General features: G+C 39.6%; 2 protein-coding genes across 2 annotated transcripts in view; both read right to left on the bottom strand.

The window, feature by feature from the left end:
* Positions 1-75: 75 nt before the first annotated feature.
* LOC134674727 (gephyrin) lies at positions 76-22,729 on the bottom strand. Its single transcript, XM_063532853.1, has 11 exons — positions 22,552-22,729; positions 21,662-22,425; positions 21,318-21,472; positions 20,429-20,570; positions 14,476-14,555; positions 13,776-13,882; positions 8,977-9,136; positions 6,420-6,531; positions 4,385-4,440; positions 2,881-3,030; positions 76-1,722 (listed from the first exon to the last, which is right to left on the bottom strand). Exons 2-11 carry the CDS (start codon positions 22,416-22,418, stop codon positions 1,588-1,590), a joined length of 1,854 nt encoding a protein of 617 aa, XP_063388923.1. The 5' UTR covers positions 22,419-22,425; positions 22,552-22,729; the 3' UTR covers positions 76-1,587.
* A 958-nt stretch (positions 22,730-23,687) lies between these two features.
* Positions 23,688-26,432, bottom strand: part of LOC134674718 (DNA replication ATP-dependent helicase/nuclease DNA2) — a 30,693-nt gene continuing 27,948 nt past the window's right edge. Inside the window, exons 22-23 of the mRNA XM_063532843.1 lie at positions 25,723-26,204; positions 23,688-24,601 (exon numbers count right to left, since the gene is read on the bottom strand). Of these exons, the coding sequence (XP_063388913.1) occupies positions 25,968-26,204 (237 nt within the window). The 3' untranslated portion in view covers positions 23,688-24,601; positions 25,723-25,967. The remainder of the gene's footprint in view (positions 24,602-25,722; positions 26,205-26,432) is intronic.

The raw sequence follows: 26,432 nt of genomic DNA, 5'->3' as shown, positions 1-26,432 counted from the left end.
TAACAAAATTGTTAATTAAACAAAATATTTTAATATATTAATATACATATTGGACAAAGAAATAAGTACATAACAAAGTTTTTAAAATATTTTAACATGTAAATAAAATTTACAGTTTTACTTATCTAATGCTCCGTAAGTACATAAACAACACAATATAGTATATATTTATAATTATATATGTTTACCGCCTCTAAGGCAATATTTTCACAACCTTTCATAACAACCAGTCCAGATCTAAAATAAAGTGGAGATACTTTAAGTATACCAGTTCTAACGAGGTATGTCATAACATCTCTTTCGCAACATTAATTAGTTCATTCTTACTACATTCTAAAATAACTATTATGGAATCTCTAGAAGCAACTAGTACGTTGTAACTGTTTTATGATTTTACAATTATTTACCTAAACATACACGTCACGCGTGAGAACAATACCTATCTGGGAAACCGAGCTTTGCTCGGAAAACATATAAAAAGTCAAAAATGCGCGATTTCTCAAAGATAACACCTGGCTAGATCGATTTATCGTCCCCGAAAACCCCCGAAAAAATAGCAAATTTAATCGAAATCGTTAGAGCTGTTTCCGAGATCCCCGAAATATAATATGTCGGGAATTGTGAGCGTATCATAGTATCAGAAGCACATTAGAACCTTCAATCGTAGATGACGAGGGCCTCCAATGAAATACGATATTTAATTCACAGACTTTACTGGACAAGACTCATTAGTCATTACAAATCACAGCACACGTTACGTTTCTTATCTTAAGCAAACCAGTGGATTTGACCCAGGAACCTTCTCCCGTTCGTTCTCCTCATTCCCCTCCTTGAAGATTGATTCACAGCATATCTTCAATTGTTTTAACAGCGCACTCTATGACGTCTTGGCAGAACTGCGTCGAACGCCACTCAGGTGTACGTAACACCTTAGTTTGCTCTATCTGTCAAGGTTTGCATGATAAAACGCCTCTTGAAGGTGATAAATGGCACATTTCAGCTATTCTCCGACATATATATAAATATACAAGAATTGCTCGTTTAAAGGTATTACATTAGATATCATAAATCTTCATCGAAGCGAAGACCATCAATATAGAATGACGACATACGCTTCTAGATCTGCGTTGAAGACACGCTCAATTTTACTTACTCACTTTTTTGAGAAATATATTCAATTCATTACATTTTATGTATGAAATGACGCGCCTTTTAGTGGTGGAAATGGTATAGTCAGATTTTATTCTAGTCTATCAGTTCTGTCTGTTCAGGTCGGTCAGGGGGGTGTCACTACGCAGTTTAGGTACATTTGGCCGGCGGGCCTCCCGGGCAGGGCAGGCGTATGGCAGTGGGCTGCCGCTCGACCGCACGATAGTCGTGTCACGTGGCGGTGGCGGTCGCGCAAAGAAGATTCACCGTTCGTGCGCGGTTATAAGTTATAAGTTTCAATTTTGTTGCAGGCGGCGAGTATAGGTATAATTTTATACCTAAATCTGACTTTTGTGAAGAGATTTTTCTGTACGGTAGTACTATTAGTTATTCTGTGGTTCGGTATAGTATTTATAGAATGGCAGAATAGCTTCGTGTCTAGGGCAGGTCGAGGCGGCCGATGACGAGCGCGGGCACGACGGCGCCGGCGGGCAGCTGCGGGGCGGCGGCCGAGGCGCCGGGAAGCTCCAGCAGCACGCCCGCGCCGCACGCGCTCAGCAGTCTGCTGCTGCACTGTTGGAGACAATATTACGTTTTTGTATAGTATGAATTATCTCATGATTTTTTCGAGTTCTGGTGCTAATCCGTTTGCCTTTGTTTCTTTTAAGAGCGATCTACAGCTCGTGCCAAAGCAACCATGTCGTTTAAAAAGCAACTATCGTGATAGTATTAAGGTTCAAATTCATTTGACAGCTTGTTCAGAGAACAATTAGGGTGGTCCTGTTTTTTGAGATAACAAAAACGTGTTATCTCCGAATGGGCTGATTCAAGAATTTGAACCATATAATTAGAATGGTAAATTTGCTTTTTAAATGGGTTTATTCCCGCTACTTACGTCGGGGCTATTAGCAGTAAGCATTGTAACCACTGCATAAAGGAAACAATATCTTTTGTTTAACAGATTAGGGTCCGAGCCCGAAAAATTCACCTGAGATTATTCATACTATAACAATGCATCTGTGCTACTACGAGTACAGTCAGCAGAAGAAGTTGCCAAGCGGGCGAGGTGTTCAAAATTACGTTGAGACGCTCTTATTCTCTAAACAATAAAGTCGCGTCAGTATCATGCTCAACACCTGGCCCGCTTAATAGCAACTTCTGCTGCTGACTGTACGTAGGGTACAGCAGTAAAGGCGAGCGTCCAGCGAAGCGTTCGGGTGTGCAGCGCGGCTATTAGCTTCCAAGGGTTTTAGCATCGGTCACATACCACAGCACAGGTATGTACAGCGCATCCGCCATTCAATACAATGCGGATGATATGATTTATAAAAAAACAAGTTAACCTCAAAACAGCTCTTTTTCGCCTTGAGAGTTCAGGCGTAGCTTCTGACAAGATAATTTACAAGACAAATTCAAAGGTGTATGTGAAGTCCCCAACCCGCATTGGGCCAGCATGGGAACTATAGCCCAAGCCCTCTTGCGTATGAGAGCTCTTGGGCACTGTGCCCAGCAGTGGGACGTACCTATATAAGCTGAATTATAATTATTATTAACTTACAAGACAAAATCATGTCGCTCGCATTTGTGCCGTAACGGACACCTCATTCTAGGTGCTTATTTCGATGCATTTATGTCCCTTTCCATCATACCAATACGTCGGAAAGGGAGAAACGATTATTATCGGCTTGTCAACTTTAGTAAAAGTTTATGAATAAGGGGCTTACTACATACCTGGCTGCCGAGCAGCGTGGCGGTGGGTAAATCGTTGTCGGTGGGGTAGGCGAGCGTGGCGCGGGCGAACTCGGGCCGCGGGTCGAGCTTGGCGGCGTGCGACAGACGCACGCGCAGTCGCGGCCAATTGGGGTTGCGGCCGCTGCACACCTGTCACGAAATTGAGTCAATGTTTTGAAAGGATGTGTCCCGCCGAGTTTGTTGCCGGTCCCATATTGGGATACCCTCCTCCAATTGAGGGGGGATTTAAATATTCTCGGGGCAGAGGTGTACGGTTGGAGCCGGTTTAGGTTTATTTGACGTTCATAAGCGCATTGTAATATGCCTACTTGAATAAACTATTTTTTATCTTTTGAGATACACGAAAACTGTGACCTCACGTGATCGTGAAATTCATTGTATCGATATCGATGATTTTGAATTTAATGTTTGAGTATAGCTGCCATGTAACCAATCGCTGGAGCACAGAATAAGTAATAGTTAGGTAGGTATAGGTAGTATAGGTAGTAATAGGTATAGGCAGGTAGGTAGTGTAGGCTACCGTACAGAAAGGAAACTTCCTACAAAACCGAAGTTTGACAGCGGTTCAGGGTCGAATCATGCTGTCCCTTTCCAATATATGGCACTCCCTTTCGGCTATTTAGGGTTGTCAAAATTCAAGCAATTATCTTATCTGTGGTCGTGCACGCAAAGAGACGTCAAGTTGTGGCAACCCTAATAATTCCTCGGAGCAATGTTGTGCCGGACGGAGCCGACTCTGAACTATATTATTTATCTTCTTAGTGTGAGAGAAGGTATCTACGCATTATGTACTTAAAAAACCGGACAAGTACGAGTCGGACTCGCCCACCGAGGGCTCCGTACTTTTTAGTATTTGTTGTTAAATATAGCAGCAACAGAAATACATCATCGGTGAAAATTTCAACTGTCTAATAGCTATCACGGTTCGTGAGATACAGCCTGGTGACAGACGGACGGACGGACAGCGGAGTCTTAGTAATAGGGTCCCCTTTTACCCTTTGGGTGCGGAACCTTAAAAATAACTAAAAGTTGAATTGAACTATATAGTGCGAAATTGTAAATTGAAAAATCCTCTATGTACATTGTAGGTCTTCAATTCTTCATTTGGTTATTGTAAGCTTTCTGATGTCGCGGTGCTTGTACTTTTTATCCAACTGCCTGAAAGGTTATGATTTAGTTTAGACCATCGGTTCGGCAACCTGCGGCCCACGGGCCGCATGCGGCTCGTGAACCTGTCACTTGCGGCCCGAGTGCCGCCTTGGTACGTACGCCCAGTATGTAATAATGACACACGACAATGTTTCATACAGTCATAAATATTAACAAAGTACGGCCCGCGTCACCTCCTTTAACTACTATGTGGCCCTTGGCTGCTAAAAGGTTGCCGACCGCTGATTTAGACAAACCGACTTTTTAGGAGGGAGATTGAGAAAAATCGTAGAATCTGTAAAAAAATATTCAAAAGATTTGCTTGATGAATTACCTTGAGGGCTCGAATGACGAACAGCAGGCAGCACACATACGCTGACACCGGGTTACCTGCAAACGCAAAAACATATAGTTCGTTTTTTTTAGCAATAGAAAGAACTGAAAAACGCTTTTTAAAAATCAAAAACTATTACTTATTAAAGCAGAAGAATATAAATGATCGTATTAGATTCATAATTGTTACATATTTGCCGTAACTTATTTTTAAAATGTGTTTGTCAATTAAAAGACACATCAAGATTATTTACCTTATTTCTAATGCTTAAAAAAACGAACTATAAGTAAGGGTGATATTCCACCTGTCCAATTCAAATACAAAGAAATTCGATAGGTGGCATACCACCCTAATATAAGTAGGTAGGTACATTTTTATTGAAAAATGCAAGTAAATGTCATCCCACGTGTTATCTAATCCCACTCACATGACCACGATTAATCCATCTTATCTGTGTCAACTTGTCAAATGTTAAGATTGTGGGACTCCTATTAAAGGATTAAAGAAATAATTAATCACGTAGAATTAAATCTTATTAATATTTATTCTGACATTGTTGGAATATCTTACAATAGACAATTAAAGTGACACCTAGGTATATCATTGACTTAAGATCGGTTTTCCTAGGATAGCGGTGCCGTCATATAGCGGCCGTCTCCATACTAAATAATACGGCTAAATATGGATGTCGTAGTATTTGTATGGAGACGGCCGCTATATGACGGCACCGCTATCCTAGGAAACTAGAGCATTAGCGGTCTGCTTTTGCAGGCGGAGGTAAGCCAACCGAAAAAGGTTCGCCCCAAGATCATCAGTCAAAACAAGTGGGTATTACCCGTTTGAGTGGGAAATGCAACATACATTTGATTTTGAAATTCCAGATAATTTTTTTTTATTAGCCTATAGGAGTGTCCCACTGCTGGGCAAAGGCCTCCCCTCTTTCTGCCCTCCTTATTATATGTGCAGTACTTGCATAAAAATCATCGTTTAAAAAAAGAACTTATTCAAAGAGAACAAGATAAACAATTGCATGACTTTTCAACTGCGATTACTGCATACGTTGTTAGCACAGCAGCTTTCCCGCCATTTGGTCCTATCCGATGCACACTCCCGCCACTCTTTAAAAATATTTAATAATGATGTCCATTTAACTAGATTGTCTTATGTTAGTGCTTGACAACCTATTGGTTACTAAGGCTAGGTAGTATAATTTACGAAGCTACAGCGCTATCTATTTCAGCCGACAAATATTCGGATAACTTTGTGTTACTTGTGTTAGTACTTCTTTATACATGTACAGTATAGTTTGTTGTTGTGTTTGTGAAGCGCTGGTGGCCTAGTGGTAAGAGCGTGCGACTTTCAATCCGGAGGTCGCGGGTTCAAACCCCGGCTCGTACCAATGAGTTCCTCGGAAATATCAGTTGATATTTACCAGTTGCTTTTCGGTGAAGGAAAACATCGTGAGGAAACCGGACTAATTCTAATACCTAAGGCCTAGTTTCCCCTCTGGGTTGGAAGGTCAGATGGCAGTCGCTTTCGTAAAAACTAGTGCCTACGTCAAATCATGGGAGTACACTGATTTAAACTTTCACGATTATTAAACATTATCAAACTGCACAACGGGACTCAATCGCGTATTTAAGTTTTAAGATTTACCTCCGATGTTTCGAGGACGGCGTTGTCCCCGTGTGTGTATCGACAGTCGATAAATCGAATATCGTTAGTGTTGCGTGTCAACAGAGTGACATCCCTAGTGCGCAAAACGTTCAAACTGATAAACAAGACCAAGTGCGGGTAGTTCAAAAAACTCGCGCGGCTAGAAGATGTTGATGTCAACTTGAGCCAGTCTTCTGCGAGACCACGGAGACAAAGCCGTCCTCGAAACGTCGGAGGTAAATCTTAAAACTTAAATACGCGATTAAGTCCCGTTGTGCAGTTTGATAATCATGCGAGTAGTTGTCAAGCGGACCCCAGGCTCCAATGAGCCGTGGCAAAATGCCGGGATAACGCGAGGAAGAAGAGTATAGTTTGTTACCAGGCAGTGCGAAGATGTACTTGGTGCGTCCGTTGAACTGGCAGGTGGCGAAGGTGCTCGGTTTGCCAGGCTTCATGCGCACGCGCCCGAAATGCAGCGTCGCGCCGAAGTCCTGAAACATTCATAGGTTTAAGCTAATTTTATAGTTTAACTCACGTATTTTTAGTCACTAGAGCGACATGTTTCAGAGGGCCTAGGCGGTCTTAAAAAATCGGCCAAGTGTGAGTCGGACTCGCGCACGAAGGGTTCCGTACCATTACGCAAAAACAGCAAAAAAAATCACGTTTGTGGTATGGGAGCACGTTATAGTATCTTAGAATTGAGTAATGTAATGCTGATAATATCGCCATCGCCACGCCATCTTTGGGTTATGCTCCAAGTCCATCCCTCAGCCGTGGTGCCCTGATTAGCTAAAAAGCGGTATCTGAATTGAAAATTTAATGCAAACCAGTACCTTAAATTTAAATCATAAAGTTCCATTTCCAGTTCTTTCGTTTTTGACATACCGCTTTTAGCATAAGGAGGGCTGAGTGTGGCTATACATAATTCTTGTATATAGATGGTAGAAAACAAAATATACCAAACAAATATTTAAGCAGGTAACTTAATCGTATTTAATTAAACCTGGAAAAATATATTTTATTAAAAAATGTTTTGAGATAGTTACTAACCTTACGTTGCAAATGAACTAGGAAACAAATTCATTTTAAAACGATAGTAGTTATTTTAATCGGAGTGCTAACACTGTAAAATGACAGATTGACGTATTTTGACGAATAAAAAAAAACCGATTGACGTTTGGTTTGACGGTAAATTTTGAAATTATTTCAGAGTTAGTTTTTAATAGAAGTATATTATTCCCTATATTTCTTTATAATTATGTGATATAACGCCAACATTGTGATTTGTAATTAAATTGAGCTTTTATCCAGATACATAAACCGACGCGGGCAAGACGAAAGAAAAGCAATGGCTTCGCGCCGATGCTGTGTACTTTCTTGTCACAGAAATTGGTCTGATGTTTCTTGTACATCGGTACGAGGAGAAGAAGAATAATAATCGGTGCAGATAAATGATATTTTAATGAAGAAAACCACATTTTGGGACCAGGAGGACGAGATGAAAAAGACCTCCTATAAATATTATTTGAATTGAAGTCAGGAGATAGTTTAATGAATTATATATTATACTTGAACTAATGTCAGTTTTCATTTATTTATTGAAAAATATACTGATTTATGTAGTGTCCTGTGAAAATGCAACGGATGACAAAGATTGCATAAATCAGTTGCCAATAATAATATTGTTAGAGTCTGTGCGGAAAGAGAAGAGTTGTGGAATGTATTGGGCCCCATACATTCCACGACTCTTCTCTTTCCGCACAGACTCTACCTGTAGGCAACGAGCCCACAGGTATGTGCAAGTGTGCGTGTGTGTGTGTACATGTGTGCGTGTTACTGTATATACAGTCTCATTAGTTGAGAGCAGGTCCGCTAGGGGCAGCACTAGTAGAGACGTGAACGTCAAATGTCCGAGAGTTTCTTATCTATTACAGTTAATAACATATACTAATCTATGATGGGAGCACCACTTAAATATTTAATATATTCTGTTTTTAGTATTTGTTGTTATAGCGGCAACAGATATACATCATCTGTGAAAATTTCAACTGTTTAGCTATGAGTTCATGAGATACAGCCTGGTGATAGTCAGACAGACAGACGGACAGCGGAGTCTTAGTAATAGGGTCCCGTTTTTTACCCTTTGGGTACGGAACCCTAAAAAATGGCTGAATGTTAGCATGACTCACGAGTTTAAAGAACATTAATGGCTAATTCGTAATCTCTCACGAGAAGATCTTAATTCTCGAGTCGGTATGTATCTATTAAATGTTTCGCCTCGCTGTCACTCGTCATTTAAAACTGAAATACTTCACGAATTAATACAGTCACGATAGTGTATTCTTTGATTGATTTTAATTGTGTGTTAACTAGGTATTGTATTATGTGGAAACATTTTATATTAAGACCCAATAAGAGCGTTACAGTTACAAAGGTAACTTATCATGTGGTTTAGTAAGTAGAAGAATCATTTACGTCACTGTATGTTCCCGTAAGAAGGTATAGGCCCGGCCCGTAAGAACGTCGTATAGGGTGCATTTTTAGGGTTCCGTACCTCAAAAGGAAAAAACGGGACCGTTATAGGATCACTCGTGCGTCTGTCTGTCTGTCCGACCATTCACCCCCCTCCCCCACCCCTTCGCGATCTTTCCCAGAAGACCCGGTCTTTCGCGATGCCGCGGTCTATGGTGTCGCAGCCGTGCACGGGTAGTGTAATAGAAGTGACCCTCATACCTTGAGCAGCACCGGCTTGAGCAGGTCCCGCTCGCCCATGGACACGCCGCCCGAGCACACGACCAGGTCCGCGCGCGCCATGGCGCCCGCTAGTGCGGTCGCTAACCGCGCCGGCTCGTCCTTCGCGATGCCGCAGTCTATGGTGTCGCAGCCTTGCTCCCTGTCACCATGAACGGGGAGTGTAATAGAAGTGACCCTCATACCTTGAGCAGCACCGGCTTGAGCAGGTCCCGCTCGCCCATGGACACGCCGCCCGAGCACACGACCAGGTCCGCGCGCGCCATGGCGCCCGCTAGTGCGGTTGCTAACTGCGCCGGCTCGTCCTTCGCGATGCCGCAGTCTATGGTGTCGTAGCCGTGCTCCCTGTCAACATCACACTTATAGAATTTGTTATTATATTAAGTATGTTCTTTCTTATTCCATCTTTCAATATCCATACTTGTCTGTGATACGACAAATACTTTGAGATCCGTTAAGTAATTTCTCTCAACTTCTAGGAAAGAAAATAGGTAAGCATTAAGTATTCCAATTTCAGATAAAGTGGATATAAAAATTCAATACCATGTTATCTGCTGCTTTTTATGTGCAGTTATTTTATCACGTAAAAAGCGATAACGTTGACAGATCACTACCTATACGTTGAGAAGCTTAACTAAGGATATTGATAAGATCTTAGAATTCTTAAGCGCATTTTGTTTCCATCCAAAATTGTAATCCACATTGCAGAAGTCCCACCCCTAATTCATGTGTTATGCCAGGCGTGGCTCACTCCGCTATTTCGTCGCGTCGCTACAAGTACATGTGGCCCACACCAATTTTGGTGTCTAGCAGTAGTAGTTGCCGCGCACCGCTACTGTAGTGTGTATACTACACCTTACCCACACACATACATGCGCATAGTTACTATAGTATTTAAGGCCTTGTAAGTGTTATTTATTTCATTATACGTTTATAGTCGAACCTAGATGTTTGTCTCAACGCCCAACCCTACATGGCGACCCTGCCAGTGCGGCCTCGTGCTGCACTGGCGGCACGCTGCGCCAGCCAGAAGAAAACAATAACTAATTTCAAGGTTTCAATTAGACTTTTTGTGTAAAATTTTCTGACATTTTAAAGCAGTGAAAGTGAATAAATCGGCAGGATGTTAAACAGAGCTAATTCAAAGAACTTATACAGTGAAATAGCGGAACTTTTTTTAAATTAATGTATGCTGCGTCAATCGGTGAAAATGAACACTTCCAATAATAAATATATGTACATAGGATAAAAAGTGTGTACTGATATTCGACAAACAGTGAATAAAATCATAAGTCATAAAAAGCAAGTGTTCAAAGATTCAAACCCAAGTAGCACAGATAGCTCTATAACTAATCACTTTTAGTTCTATCTAACGCTCTGCGCGTATTAAGACACTTATAACAGCACTATCGTGGTCCTACAGCTGTATAATAGATCTAAGTGATATTTATATAGCTTAGGGCTGATTAAAAGCTGCATTACCGCTCTGAAAACTACCATTAATACGCAAAGAGTGATATAAAGGTATATTTGCTACGACCCTATACAGCTTTAAGGGTTATCAAATGCTTTAACCGTTATAAGGTCTGTTTTGTGGATAAAATTACGCCATGTGCTGTATAAGGAGGTAATTGTGGACTTTTATTACGTTGACTTATTAAGGGAGCACAAGTGAACTATTATGAAGCTAATAGACGTATAATGGAACACATGTGGCACATAATACAGCTTGTCGCTGAACATGTTTACCGCTAAGCAGCTTTTATTACGCTGACTTTTAAGGGAGCACGAGTGAACTATTATAAAGCCAATAGACGTATAATGGAACACGTGGGGCGCATAATACAGCTTATCGCTGAACATGTTTACCGCTAAGCAGCTTTTATTACGCTGACTTGTAAGGAAGCACGAGTGAACTAATATGAAGCCAATAGACGTATAAATGGAACACATGTGGCGCATAATACAGCTTATAGCTGAACATGTTTACCGCTAAGCAGCTTTTATTATTCTGACTTTTTAAGGAAGCACAAATGAACTATTATGAAGCCAATAGACGTATAATGGAACATATGGGGCGCATAATACAGCTTACCACTGAACATGTTTACCGCTAAAGCAGCTTTTATTTCGCTGACTTATTATAAGGGAGAACGAGTGAACTATTATGAAACCAATAGACGTATAATCGAACACATGTGGCGCATAATACGGCTTAGCGCTGAACATGTTTACCGTTAAGCAGCCTATTATACTACCATTGAGACTGTCTGCATAGCGGCTGTTTAAACGTTCACAAGATGCCTTACAACTGTTTAGAGGTACACTAGTGTATTGAAATAACGACTTGGACTTTATAGTGGTTCACTTAAGTATCTTTATCAGTCGTATGCTGCATATTAGAATTTTAATGGTTCACGTTGCTTTTTAACATTGACCGCCATTTTATCGTAGATAACCTACAAAATTGGTATTACTTTTTCAACTTTTAAGGGTAACAATATTTTTTTGTGCATGAGTTCTTAACCTAAATCATTAGTTTAGTACTTTCTATAACGTATTATTAACTTTTTTATCTCATAATTCTGTCCAAACCACTGAGATAGTTTTTATACACAGCTTATTTATATGATTAATTTAAATAAATACTGATTATTTTCGTGGCGCACTGAAATTTTCTTAGATAATGTATATATATAATGTCAATAAACTTGCATTCCCAAACATCTTTCTCGCATTAATATATAAAAGATCATGTATAACTAAACACTTTAACAAAATGACTTATGGTGTCGTTGCGCTTGACGTTTTCGCTTCAGTGTAAATATGTTCACCTCTGCGTTCGTCGTCAATGTCACTATACTAAATAATAGCAGAGGTGTAAAAGTATGTTATTCATTATCTTTTATTCAGCCCAACGTCAATCTTTCCCGGTATTAGGGCGCACATGTGACATATTAGCTGAATAAAGGGTAACTGGTGGTCTCTTACCCAGTCAATATACACCTCTTATAACTCCTGTTACCCCTTATAATTCCGTTAAATTGCTGCTACAATGCTCTTAAGTAGCTATGTGAACTTAAGGCTGCTTAATTTGTGCCCATTTAAGAGTTATAAAAGCTGAAAAGGCGCTGATACAGCTCATATGCAGCTTTTATATTCCAGCTTCAAGCGTATTCGTACTTCATTATGCGGCTGCTATACAGCTAATCTGTGCTACTTGGGAAGTGACATCCAACTTATTAAAAATCGTCAACTGCAAATTAATGACCAACTACCTAATAACAATGAAGACACTATAAAGGACTGTTAGGTGTTGTTCGTGCCATGGATTTCATGAGGTTTACGTGTGTTCTGATTTATGATGGGATGTGTTCTGGTTTATATGCAGTTTTGTTTCTTTTTAAAAATAAAGGAATGTCTCCTTTAAGTAAAATGAGCCAGCTTAAGGATTTAAGGTAGTTTCCCTCCAGGGCCCGACTTATCTTTCCACACTGTATACCTACTGACTTTTATCCATAAGTATAGGTATTATAGCGGAAGCAGTTATAAAGTTGACCCAAAAAATTTTTATTAAGCTATGAGCTTCATCACATATGTTCCTTGAGTAATTCTAAGCATTTCAAGCCTGGGAGGCAATAAGAAATGTGTGTCTACTCGGATTTGTAATGGATTCAAACTTTCAACCCCTTTTTAACCCTGTTAGGGGATGAATTTTACAAAACGCTGAAATTACTTTTCCTGTCTTTTAATAATATCCCCAAATACAAAGATTCAAGTCCCGCGTTCGAAAAATTTTTTGGTATCCATACAAACTTTCAACCCGTTTTTCACCACCTTAGGGGATGAATTTTCAAAAACGCTGAAATTAGTTTTCTTTTATTTTAATAATATATCGTTTTACGAAGTTTCAAATTCCTAGCTTAAAATAAAACTTGAACCCCATACAAACTTTCATCCCCTTTTTAACCCGCTTAGGGGTTGAATTTCTCAAAATCGCTTCTTATCTCTTGTACACTTTATAAATGTAATCTAGTGTGCAAATTTCAACTTTCTATCATTTGTAGTTTCGGCTCCGGGTAGCAAAAATCTCCAACCAAATTTTTCACCTTTTTACGTTTTTCTTGTAAAATTACTATGAAAATGAAAAAAAACAAATATCAGCAATGAATTCTACGTCTTTGGTTTATACGAAAATGATACCAAACTTGCCCTAGTATCCACCAAGATCAGAATAGATTTTTTTTAAAGATGACGGGTGGCGGCCGTCTTTGTACCCCACCCTCCCCCCCACCCCAGGCTAGAAATGCTTAGAATTACTCAAATATCAGATGTGATGAAGCTCATAGCTTAATAAAAAATTTTTGGGTCATGTATGGCAGCGTTACATAACTGACTCCAGTATTATAGATTAGGTAGATTTAAATTGTATACAATTTAAGATTATTTTAGTTGTGTTTTAAGACATTTATTATGAATCATAAATTCATAATGTGTATCGAAGTTGACATTTTAATACAGAGTTACGAAGTGGACTGGTAATAATAATGAGTAAAATATATGGGGATGGTACTGTATCGAGATAATATAGGAATTTATGAAAAGATGTAGAAAGATGTATATTTATGTTAGTAAAAGAATGTTTTGGTTTGTTTCAATTATGGATTATATGGGTAGAAGTTTCGTTAAATGGTTGTTATTGTATATGTAGGTACTTAGAAAGGTGTAGTGTAGAGGTAAATACGTAAATGGTTTGGTTTTAGAGTTATAAATGGTATGATGGAATTAGTTAGATTTTTGGATGGCGGTTAAGCATTTGTTGTTGGAAAAACTGATGTAAGTAAGCTTTTCAAAGGACGTTTATACTCGAACCTAGCTGTTTGTCTCAAGCCCAACCCTACACTACGGAACGGACGTGTTCGTAATAGACGCGTCAGTTCATAGTTCGTTACTTGCCTGTGGATATAAGTATTTATAAGTTTACCTGAGTAGAACTCTGAGCATAGTCCTGTTGGAGTCCCTGATGTGCGCTGGTTTCAGCTTCGCCTCCGAGGGTTCCTGTAGCTCATTGCCCGTCGACAGTAGCGCCACCTACATTGGATTACAAACTATGAGGATAGTTATTTCATTCCCTTGCACCATCCAACTAACCCAGGGTTAACCGCATAAACCGTTAACCCAGTGTCAAATTGCACTGGTAACCATGGTAGCTCCAGGTTTAACCGGTTAACCCGGGTTAGTGGAATGGTGCAAGTGGGCCTTAAATATAAATGATTCTATCATTGGAAAATATGTTAAGAGCCCTTCACCGTGACCACTAGCGCCACAGCTAAATAATCGTGATTATTTAAATTTAACGAAATATATTGAAAAAAAGGGGGCCGCTACGTACCGTATTGTGTATGTAAGTACCTTTTAAATACATCAGATTAGTTTTTATGTTGCTGGATTCGTCATTCTATGTTTCCAAAGTTAAAACGGCCGTTTTTGGTTTGAGTTCCTAGATCGACGAAACGAGCAACATAAAAACTAGTTTGATGTATTCAAAAGGAACTTAAATACACAATACAGTACGTAGCGGCCCCCTTTTTTCAATATATTTCGTTAAATTTAAATAATAACGCTTATTTAGCTGTGGCGCTAGTGTGCACGTTGAAGGGCTCTTAAACAGTGGTAAGTTGTACCTTTGGGTGTCCTTTGACAGTAACATTCAGATGGCCGGCTCCCGCCAAGATCCCAACGTGCCCGGCATCCAGAACAGATCCTGATGAAAAAAAAACACGACAGACTATAGGTCGGCGCATACATAGATGAGCTATACGCGTGCCTCCGTGAGGGACAAAACATACGCAAAGCGACAATATTAAAAACACTTTTTAACATTCCTGACAACATACCAAAAACCATCTACGTAATTCGGTCGGGTTATTTGTTGCCCACCATAAACCATACTAGTTAAATTTTTGGTGGGGAACAAACAAAAAGCGAGACTGTGACAAGGACAAGCAATAATACCGCTTTTTCTGCTATTCCTACTGAAATTTCCATAAGTGCATCTCGTTCGATCGTTTGGCCCCTCCCCCGTGTCATCTCTATATTATTGTACCTCTATGCGTGTGCGCGGACGTGCGAATTGGGGTTATGGGAAAGATTTGTAATGGAATTGCAGGCGTGCATAGTGTAAGGATCATTATTTATTAATAGCTTATATTTTGATCATTCGTACTTTTATTTATGATTAGCTTATAAAAGAGTATCAATTGACTCATACCTACTTGTCACTGATTCCCGCCATTTTGATATATTACTAAAGATAATGATGATGATTTGCCCAATTTTGGTATATGTATAATGAAAATATGAAATTAAAAATCTACAGTCGTCAATTAAGCTCTTTTAAATATTACATAAAAGTTAGTGAAAATTTGATCACATGTCATTAATAACGTTTCTATCATATTGAACTCGATTGTATGATGGTGTACCACATCGATTATTTCAAGCTCGGGCTAAGGACTCATTATTTAGTTTTTTTTCGTAGCAAAATAGCATAGTACAGTTGTAGTAGCAGTTGTCTTATACACATTAAGATTTATGATCTGCTGCACCTTTTGAGGTCAGTTTGCGATACTAAAATTGTATAAATATGGCTTTGTAACCGTGAAACCGATAAATAAACTAAAATTGAAAATCTTGCCAATCTACCCCTGTTGCGTTTGTAAATATAAGCAATGCCTTTAGTACAAAGTTCTTAAACGCAATTTGCATCAGTGTATAACTTAATATTGTTACGAATGCATCTAAGAGATTGCTTTTATTAAAATGTTTGGCATTATAATATAACCTTTCGGAACCCAACTTTAAAATCAATCTAATCACTATGTAAGATTATTCATAATACCTATTGCAATTCCATGCGCACAAGACCGATAAGACCATAGATAATAGTTCAAATTGGAAACCACAATGCAGGGTTAAGTTATGTGACTTGTGTCTTGTGTACCTAATAGTGCTATTAGCTATTAACGTATTCTTTTTAACCTAGTGCTTTTATACTGATATCGGTTTTCATTCAGTGACGCTGCCCAACGCAGCATTACTTATAAAAGCCTCGATGAAGCTAAATGACTAGAACTTACTTACTCCTTTGGCGTAGCGACCCAAAGATTGTCTTGGCTAGATGACTAAAACACATGTTTATAACTATTTCCCTTCTTATATGGAAATAAAACGCCTCTATGACATGTCGGATATTAAACGTAATCGTAAACGTGAATCAGAGTTGAGTACTTACAATTGCAATCTGTGATTAAACTAATAAGTAATAAATTAAAAAATAGTAGAAGTGTAGGTACTTCTACTTCTTACTTCTACATTTTTTTTAATCGTTATTGAACTCTATCAAATTAACTCCGGCGTTAAACAAAATCGTTGGCAACAGATAACATTCAAAATAATAACAAAAGTAAAAATTATACGGGACAAATCAAATGATAAAAGTAGCAAAAATAAAACAATTTCATGTTGAACATATATAATAATTATATTACATTTAGTCTGTATTAAATCCATACAATTTTACCCACAAGTGGTAAGTAAACAATAAAATTAGATAAAAAAATATGCGTACAATTATTAAACCTGACATATTCCCAATTCAAGCTTAAAATGATAACGACTTACAATAGAACAAAATAATACAATTTAACAAGTCGACAAGTAGCCATCTCACTTAGGCACTCCTGGGCGGTAAACGAAGACCAAACCCTGGCCCTATCACCTGGGCACTCCTGGGTCCCTCGTTTGAGTACTCCTGGGTTGAAATTGGAGTACCGGTACTCCTTGTCCAAAATTCTTAAACCTGAAGATGAAATCGACACAACTGGTAAAACCGTCATGCATGCTTTGCTGGAAAAACATCCCCACGCAGTCAACGCCGACCGCAACCTGTTTACAACACCAGATCACCTCTCCGAACTGCCCCCACTACTCGACGTAGACATTACATGCGAACACGTGGAATCAATCGCCAGAAAACTACATGGCGGAGGGAGCCCAACCGGCAGCGCAGCCGAAACATGGAAAGGCTACCTATTACGATTCGGTGAGGCAAGCCAGCATTTGAGGACTGCCGTAGCACAACTAACCATGAAACTTAATAACAGCATAGTACCATGGAATCAAATATGAGCTCTAATGGCAAGCCGACTTGTGGCTCTAGACAAATCCCCTGGGGTGAGACCGATCGGCATCGGCGAATACGCGGCCTACGCAGGATCCTTTCAAAATGCATGATCTTGGCCTCCGGCTCTGAAGTCACCGAAGCCTGCGCACAATCGCAACTCTGTAGCGGGCTAAGCTGTGGTATCGAAGGCGCCATACATGCTATGAATACTCTGTTCGAAAAAGAATGTCAACCCGGCTCTAATTGGTGTATGTTGCTCGTTGACGCAAACAACGCCTATAACTCCGTAAACAGACAACTCGCTCTCTGGCAAGCTAGAATTCACTGGCCACACTTCTTATACGCCCGCTTCTTATACAATACATACAATGGACACGCAGAACTTATAATCAGTGACTCTAATGAGTTTGTTCAGCGAAGAAGGAGTAACTCAAGGTGATCGACTTGCCATGCCGTTATACGCCCTAGAAACACTACCCATAATAAATCAACTAAAATCAAAATCTACAATAACCCAATGCCGGTATGCAGATGACTCCTCTGCTCAAGGAAGCTTTAAAAACTTAAGACAATGGTGGGACATAATTAGCCAAATACGCCCCGCATATGCTACTTCCCTCAAGCTAAAAAGTCCTACCTAATCGTTCCAGGAGTACTCAGACGAAGAACTAATGAGTGCCCAGGTTAGAGCCAGGGTTTGGTCTTCGTTTACCGCCCAGGATTGCCTAGGTGAGATGGCCAGGGCGATGACATTCCTGTTCATTGGCAAAACCAAGGTGCTTTTACGCAGAAGTACGATCCTTGCTACACCGCAGAGTCTTCGAATGCTGGCATCATGGCACACAAGGCTGCGGCTAGTAGCGGCGCGACATCCGGTGCCCTGTGGTGGGCAGCATCAGCGTGGTAGCCGGCGTCTTCATCGCGGACAGCAACAGAGCAACAGAGAAGAGCGGCACGCGTTGGCGCAACTATCTTCTGTCGGGGAATTATGTGGTGATACGATACAATTGATAACGGTTTGAATATTTACGTGTAAAAGTGAACAGTGTTGCGTACGTATATATTTCAATATATACACTAAGAAGTAAGAAGTTCACTTCTTGCTCATAAAATTCTTGAAATTTAACAATCTTTAAGAAAATTGAATAATACTAGATTGCGTAATTTAACTGTAAATTGAATAGTTAATACTAGATTGCGTAATTTAACTGTACATAATGATCGAAAATAAAATTCCGCTTATGATTATTCTACTATGGTTTAATATTTTACTATATTTCTGCAGGCCAATCTAATTACTTTTATTCGTTTCTAGGATGACATATACAGTTTCTTTAACCTTAATAACAGAGTTATGAAAATTCTTTGAAACCCATAATTTGAACAATTGATAATATTATGTTTTGATATCGGCCACCTACAATCAATTGACAGTTTATTAATACTTAATAATTAACAATAATACACATTATAATTGTAATCTTATTCTTATGACATATCGTACAATCATGAGTGCATAATTGCATATGAGTATTATGTTTGTAACTATTTCTCTTGTTGCTTATTATAATTTTTTACGCATATTATGTGCCTAAATATCATTCATATAGTAATACTGGATCAATAAATCTTGGTATAACACTGATTTAAACTTTCACGATTATTTAACATTATGAACATTATTAAGTCCCGTTGTATAGTTTCATAAAATCTTGGTATGTTTCATTTTTATAAATTGGTCATTATTTTTATCATTTCAATTATTTCATGGCGAAGGGTCTCGCCCCGAACAGGATGGCCGAGCTGTAAGGATCATTATTTATTAATAGCTTATATTTTGATCATTCTTACTTTTATTTATGATTAGCTTATAAAAGAGTATCAATTGACTCATACTTGTCACTGATTCCCGCCATTTTGAATTGTTATAAAAAGGTCGGTATGGCTATAGTTAAGACGTCTTGATTATTTTATTGTAAATTGGTTGTTATTATGGTAGTAAGAAATGAATAAAGTTGAAATATTGGTACAAGTATTAGTTTTCATCATGAAGCCGGTTATAACTAGAGATGCCCCGAATAATGAATTTGGCCGAATACCGAATATTCGGCATGACATGCGAGCATTATGAGTCACAATTATTATGAAAACTGTTCGCCGGCAAAGCACAACTTTTGCTAAGATTTATATTTTTATGTTGAACAGAATTAATGAATGTAGTTATAGTCAATCAAATCAGACCCATGATAAAAAGACCGAAGTGATCCCATAAGTGTTCCGTGAACAAAGTTTTGTACGGAACAGTAACAATATTTTGTAATCAACAAATGCTCGAAAACATGCTTTCGTATTTAGCTACTTTAATACATACATTTTAAATATTAAATATACCTAGTTCTTGGTTATTTTTTGTGTATTTTTTTTTAGTAGGTGCAACAGATATTCCGTATTCGGCTGAATGTTGCCTGCTATTCGGCCAAATACCGAATATTCGGCATAGTGGCCGAATATCGAATAGTTGCCGAATATTCGTGGCATCTCTAGTTATAACCCAACAATAGGATATCGCAACGGCTTAAAGGCTTGCTACACGGTCGCCGACAAGCCTTCTAACCGTCTGACCTTGGTCTGTCCTTGCTCAGTTTTGGTCAAATTTTGTTGGCAACAACTGTCTACACGGTCCGGGACCGGCCAAGGCCACGCGGTCTGGGGGCTTATAGGATATCGCAACGACTTACAACGGTAAGCCGACGTACCCGACGTAAGATATGTAAAGACATATGCAGGCTACATGCTTGACAACGTGATAAAAAAGCGGTCAAGTGCGAGTCGGACTCGCCCATGAAGGGTTCCGTAGCACCAAGTAACATATTATAATTAAATTTCGGTTTACGATTTATGACGTATTAAAAAAAACTACTTACTAGATCTCGTTCAAACCAATTTTCGGTGGAAGTTTGCATGGTAATGTACATCATATATTTTTTTAGTTTTCCATTCTCTTATTTTAGAAGTTACGGGGGGAGGGACACACATTTTACCACTTTGGAGGTGTCTGTCGCGCAAACTATTCAGTTTAGAAAAAAAATATATTAGAAACCTAAATATCATTTTTGAAGACCTATCCATAGATACCATACCCACACATATGGGTTTGATGAAAAAAAATTTTTGAGTTTCAGTTCTAAGTATGCGGAACTCCTAAAATTTATTGTTTTTTTTTCTATTGTTGTGTGAAAATCTTAATGCGGTTCACAGAATACATCTACTTACCAAGTTTCAACAGTATAGTTCTTATAGTTTCTGCTCTCTGTCTCTGTCTAGGCTGTGACATACACGGACAGACAGACAGACAGACAGACGGACAGACATGACGAATCCATAAGGGATCCGTTTTTTGCCATTTGGCTACGCAACCCTAAAAAGTCCCATTCTTGTTCATGTCTTATTACCTTTTTTAACGAGCTCAGCCCCCATGGGTATGTCGAAGCCGATGGGCCGCACGTCTTGGCCCGCCGGCGGCGCAACCATGATTTCCACTTCCAACTCCGTATTACCGTCTTCTGATGCTGACACTAATTTAGTGTCTTCCACCTGTACGAAGTAAACTAATAATTAATTAATTATGCGGATACCACAAGATGGATGAGAAAATGCAAAGGTTTACAGAGTGTGAGAACTGTTTGCAAAACCACATTCCTCGAATGCCTTATTAACGTACAAATATTAATTTATTAATTTCATTTTTACAACTTACCATTGGTTATGGGTTTGAGTGATTAATTAACTACACACAGAGCCATATTTGCCTAGTCACGCTCTGAGAAGATAGTTTCTTCACATGTTAATTGAATCGACGGACTAGGGGTGCCGTATTACCTAGGGCAATCTAAAAGGGCAAGCCAGTCAAAAAAGACGAAGGTAGAAGCTGGAAGACGTTAGTACATAGGCAAAATTATTACACGATTTACGAATTGTCGCTGTAGCTGTGTGCCGCTGATTGTAGCCAGCTGGCACGGTCCACGCCAGCGGCGTTGTGCCTGTGTTGCATACCCAGGCGGCAAGGGCACCGTGGGTGCCTTATGGTTTAGACTTTTAGAGACACCGCACACTAGCGTCTTTTAAGCGTCAGCGTCTAGTTAGCGCTATGAAAAATTGTATCGCTGTGCAGTTGCGTAAAGTTGACTAGACGCTGACACTAGGGAGGGTATATCTAAGTAACCTAAGTCCGGAAGCCAGCGGCGCCGTAGGCGCATCGCCAGCCGTCAACGCCGTGCGCACCGTGAGTACCCCGTCGCAGCTTGCCTCTATCAACGTAACCTGGGTGTACGCAGTTCCTACCTGTACGACAGCATCCGCTCCGGCGGGCAACGCCGCGCCCGTGTTGACGCGCGCGCACTGTCCGGGGGCTAACGGCGCCGTCGGCGCCTCGCCTGCCGTCAGCGCCGTGCGCACCGTACGAACGCCGGCCCCGTCGCAACTTAGAACTGCGTAACCTGAATAAACACTTGAATGGAGTTCGCGTAGAAAGAAAGGTGGACTATAAATGCATGTTGTTAGAAAGTCTAATAAAAGAATTATTGTATGAAATATTTTTAATAATTAATTTAACTGTTTAATTAGTTACCTCATAAGAATATTTTTAAAGATCTGGTTACTGGAATAAGTGCTTAAATAATAATTACCATCTTTAACTGATGCAGGGAATGGCGGCATAGGTTCCTTAGTACACAAAGACTCGGCCACCACTCTGCCCGGAGCCTTCTCAATAGGAACTATCTCTAAAACATGAACCCACCCCCGCATCACATTGTCCACAGTTTGGAGCGCCTCCTTCATTTCTAACATCGGGAATGGGGATTCGCGGGCTCTGAATGCTACTTTACCCAAATCCACATTACTAGTTTTATGCCCATGAGAACAGGAGTTGAACTGCATGGAATCATGGATAGTTCTTACTTCCTGTAACTCATCATTGATCAAAGCTAAAGCATGGCTTAAAACAGGCTTTACAACTTCAAAACATTCAGTAACAGCCTTTTTGCTGCCGGGGAAATTAATGATTAGAGTTCTGTCTCTTATACCAGCTACTGCTCTAGATAGCATTGCCATTGGAGTCTTCTCTAGACTTGCCTGAGTTATAGCTGCTGTAATAGCCGGTGCATCTCTATGGATCACAGCCTTAGAAGCCTCAGGGGTCACATCTCTAGAGCTGAATCCAGTCCCTCCTGTTGTTAAAACTAGGTTTACATGTGCTTCATCACAGAAGTACTTGAGCTCTTTTTCAATGATCTCCCTTTCATCCGGGATGATGATTTTGTGCAAGTTGGCCTTGGGGAATAACTCTTTTGCAAAAGCGGCTAGTGCGGGCCCCGATGTGTCCTTGGAGTTGTCTTTGAAGCAGGTGTCACTGATGGTCACCACTGCCACAGCTTTCACCATTTTGAAACTAAAAGATACATTAAAAACATGTTAAAAACTTTATACATATTTTAAATTGAAAATTACTTTTTAAATTATATTATTAGAGTTATTTAACATAATATTACGCATAATTTTTAAGAATCAGTATTACCGGGTTGGACCCTTTTAAATTATATCTGAAATTAATTATGAGTTTATTACACAATAAAAAAAAACGTTACAAAAACGTCTGTTATGTACGAAGTCGGTGATATAATAGGGGCATAGTATACAGAAGCCAATGCATTGTTATCAATATCATTAACATGCAATACAAACAAGATATAATGGGATAATGAAAGTCGGTACTTACGTTACACACCGGTGCACACTGTAATGATAACAAAGTACAACCTATACGTAATAGTTAATACGTATTAATACCAATGGGCTTGCGATAGAAAGATTATTACTGTTACATCAGAATGATAAAACAACGTGTAAATATAGATAAGGAAGGATTATTTTGATCAAAATCAAACACTGCCGCGCGTGACCTTGAACGGTCAACAATGTGATGAGTGTCAACTGTCACTAATGTCATCTTTGAAAATGGCAAGCTATTTGAGCTAGCGATAAAATTGCTGGAATTCTGACTTGGCGATGGCGTGCAAGTTTGGCCAAACATCGCTCTGCCGGAATGACATGTGCAAGCGAGACAGCGCTATGCATTTGTAGAGCGACGTCCCGTTCCCACCTGGCATTCCGTACGGAAACCGAATGAAGGACAACCACGGGACCATTACCATTGATCATTAAAAAATTGTCAATTAAGTTTTTTTTAAATGAGTCTGAATAAATAAAATGTAAGCGTCTTTATAATTTGTACAATAGCAACAACAACTGACTTTAAGACATAGGTACGCATAATTTTCCATATAAAAGTATCACAGACCACCCTCGGGGGTCTAGGTAGAACCACTCCCATTACAGAACCAACCTCCAATAAAATAAAACCACGATTACAAATGAAAATAAATGTATTACACGAGTTACAATACTTTGCACATGATAACAATCTGAACTTACTACAGTTCGTTTTTTTTAGCATTAGAAACATATTAGAAAGAACTTGCAAGGTAAGCGATCTTGACATGTCTTTTAATTGAAAAACGCTTTATAAAAATCAAAAATTATTACTTATGAAAGCAGAAGAATATAAATGATCGTATTAGATTCATAATTGTTACATATTTGCCATAACTTATTTTTAAAATGTGTTTTTCAATTAAAAGACACATCATGATTGTTTACCTTATTTCTAATGCCATAAAAACGAACTATAAGGCACATAATTATCCAATCACAAATAACATAATTTAATCACAGTGGCTTATGAAACTATACTTTTATATTTCCCTATAACTTGATTGATTGTTTCTCTGACATTGGACAAAGAAATTGGACAGGTGGAATACCACGATAACCTAATCAAACCAAAACCCATCTATAAGTTCGTTCTTTTTATCATTAGAAAGAACTTGAAAGAAGGTAAGCGATCTTGATATGTATTTTAATTGAAAAACGCTTTTTAAAAATCAGTAACTATTACCTAAGAAAGCAGAAGAATATAAATGATCGTAATAGATTCATAATTATTACATATTTGCCGTAACTTATTTTTAAAATGTGTTTTTCAATTAAGAGCCCTTCAACGTGCACACTAGCGACACAGCTAAATAATCGTAATAATTTAAATTTAACGAAAGGTATTGAAAAAAAGAGGGCCGCTACGTACTGTATTGTGTATTTAAGTACCTTTTGAATTCATCAAACTAGTTTTTATGTTGCTGGATTCGTTAAATTTAAATAATTACGGTTATTTAGCTGTGGCGCTAGTGTGCACGTTGAAGGGCTCTTAAGACACATCAAGATTGTTTACCTTATTTCTAATGCTAAAAAAACGAACTATAAGGCACATAAATATCCAATCACAAATAACATAATTTAATCACAGTGGCTTATGAAACTACACTTTTATATTTCCCTATAACTTGATTGATTGTTTCTCTTTCCATAACCAAAGAGGGGCAAACGTCTATCAACCGCTTTAGGGGCACGTATCGCTGTAGCGCGTTTGAATTGCCCACTATTAGTAGTTTGTGTTTGGCGCGGGTCACTCCGACTGCTAAGCGGCGCTGGTCGTTTAGGACTTCACCTTCCTGCAAAAAAATACATTTACAAACACGTAATTTGTGGTATAAAGTTAGATTTGCCACTTATTTTATAGGACACTACTAGATTTCACTATGACGGACTTGTTCCTCCCCTCTAACTGGTCGACAGTGCTGTGAACAACACTCAGCGTTCGTCATAGAAGCGCCACTTGTTTGCAGAATCCTATAGTGATCTAACCTTCACTTTGTTGTCCCCGACGTCTCCTTTCGTACAAGAGTACACTATGACGGACTAGTCCCTGCCCTGGAACTGGTCGACAGTGCTGACTTCAACACTCAGCGTTCTTCGTAGAAGCGCCACTTGTTTGCAGAATCCTATAGAGTGATCTAACCTTCACTTTGTTGTCCCCGACGTCTCCTTTCGTACAAGAGTACACTATGACGGACTAGTCCCTGCCCTGGAACTGGTCGACAGTGCTGACTTCAACACTCGGTGTTCTTCGTAGAAGCGCCACTTGTTTGCAGAATCCTATAGAGTGATCTATAACCTTCACTTTGTTGTCCCCGACGTCTCCTTTCGTACAAGAGTACACTATGACGGACTAGTCCCTCCCCTGGAACTGGTCGACAGTGCTGACTTCAACACTCGGTGTTCTTCGTAGAAGCGCCACTTGTTTGCAGAATCCTATAGAGTGATCTATAACCTTCACTTTGTTGTCCCCGACGTCTCCTTTCGTACAAGAGTACACTATGACGGACTAGTCCCTCCCCTGGAACTGGTCGACAGTGCTGACTTCAACACTCGGTGTTCTTCGTAGAAGCGCCACTTGTTTGCAGAATCCTATAGAGTGATCTATAACCTTCACTTTGTTGTCCCCGACGTCTCCTTTCGTACAAGAGTACACTATGACGGACTAGTCCCTCCCCTGGAACTGGTCGACAGTGCTGACTTCAACACTCAGCGTTCTTCGTAGAAACCCCACTTGTTTGCAGAATCCTATAGAGTGATCTAACCTTCACTTTGTTGTCCCCGACGCCTCGTTTCGTACAAGAGTACACTATGACGGACTAGTCCCTGCCCTGGAACTGGTCGACAGTGCTGACTTCAACACTCAGCGTTCTTCGTAGAAACCCCACTTGTTTGCAGAATCCTATAGTGATCTAACCTTCACTTTGTTGTCACCGACGTCTCGTTTCGTACAAGAGTACACTATGACGGACTAGTCCCTGCCCTGGAACTGGTCGACAGTGCTGACTTCAACACTCAGCGTTCTTCGTAGAAGCGCCACTTGTTTGCAGAATCCTATAGAGTGATCTAACCTTCACTTTGTTGTCCCCGACGTCTCCTTTCGTACAAGAGTACACTATGACGGACTAGTCCCTGCCCTGGAACTGGTCGACAGTGCTGACTTCAACACTCAGCGTTCTTCGTAGAAACGCCACTTGTTTGCAGAATCCTAGAGAGTGATCTAACCTTCACTTTGTTGTCCCTGACGTCCCGTTTCGTACAAGAGTACACTATGACGGACTTGTCTCTCCCCTGGAACTGGTCGACAGTGCTGACTTCAACACTCAGCGCTCGACGTAGAAGTGCCACTTGCTCGCGGAATGGGGATATTACTCCGATATCCTGTGATTTTACGCCACCCTAAAATTGGAAAGGTTAATAAAAACTAAATTTTCCGACACAATGTCTCTTGAATCACTAGCTTATGAATTCTACACACTAGCTTGTATTAGATTTAAATACACTGCACTGTAAATAAAGAAAAGTGCTAGATAATCAGTGAAATCCTAATGGATCTCACTGACTGATGAGAATGACTGGCACTGGTTAATTTAATACCAGTGCCAGTCATTCTCATTTAAGAGGCAT

The sequence above is a fragment of the Cydia fagiglandana genome, chromosome 20, assembly GCF_963556715.1.
Source record: "Cydia fagiglandana chromosome 20, ilCydFagi1.1, whole genome shotgun sequence".
Taxonomy (NCBI): Eukaryota; Metazoa; Arthropoda; class Insecta; order Lepidoptera; family Tortricidae; genus Cydia; species Cydia fagiglandana.
The sequence above is the reverse complement of the archived record's forward strand: the minus strand, read 5'-3'. Positions and strand labels throughout refer to the sequence as shown.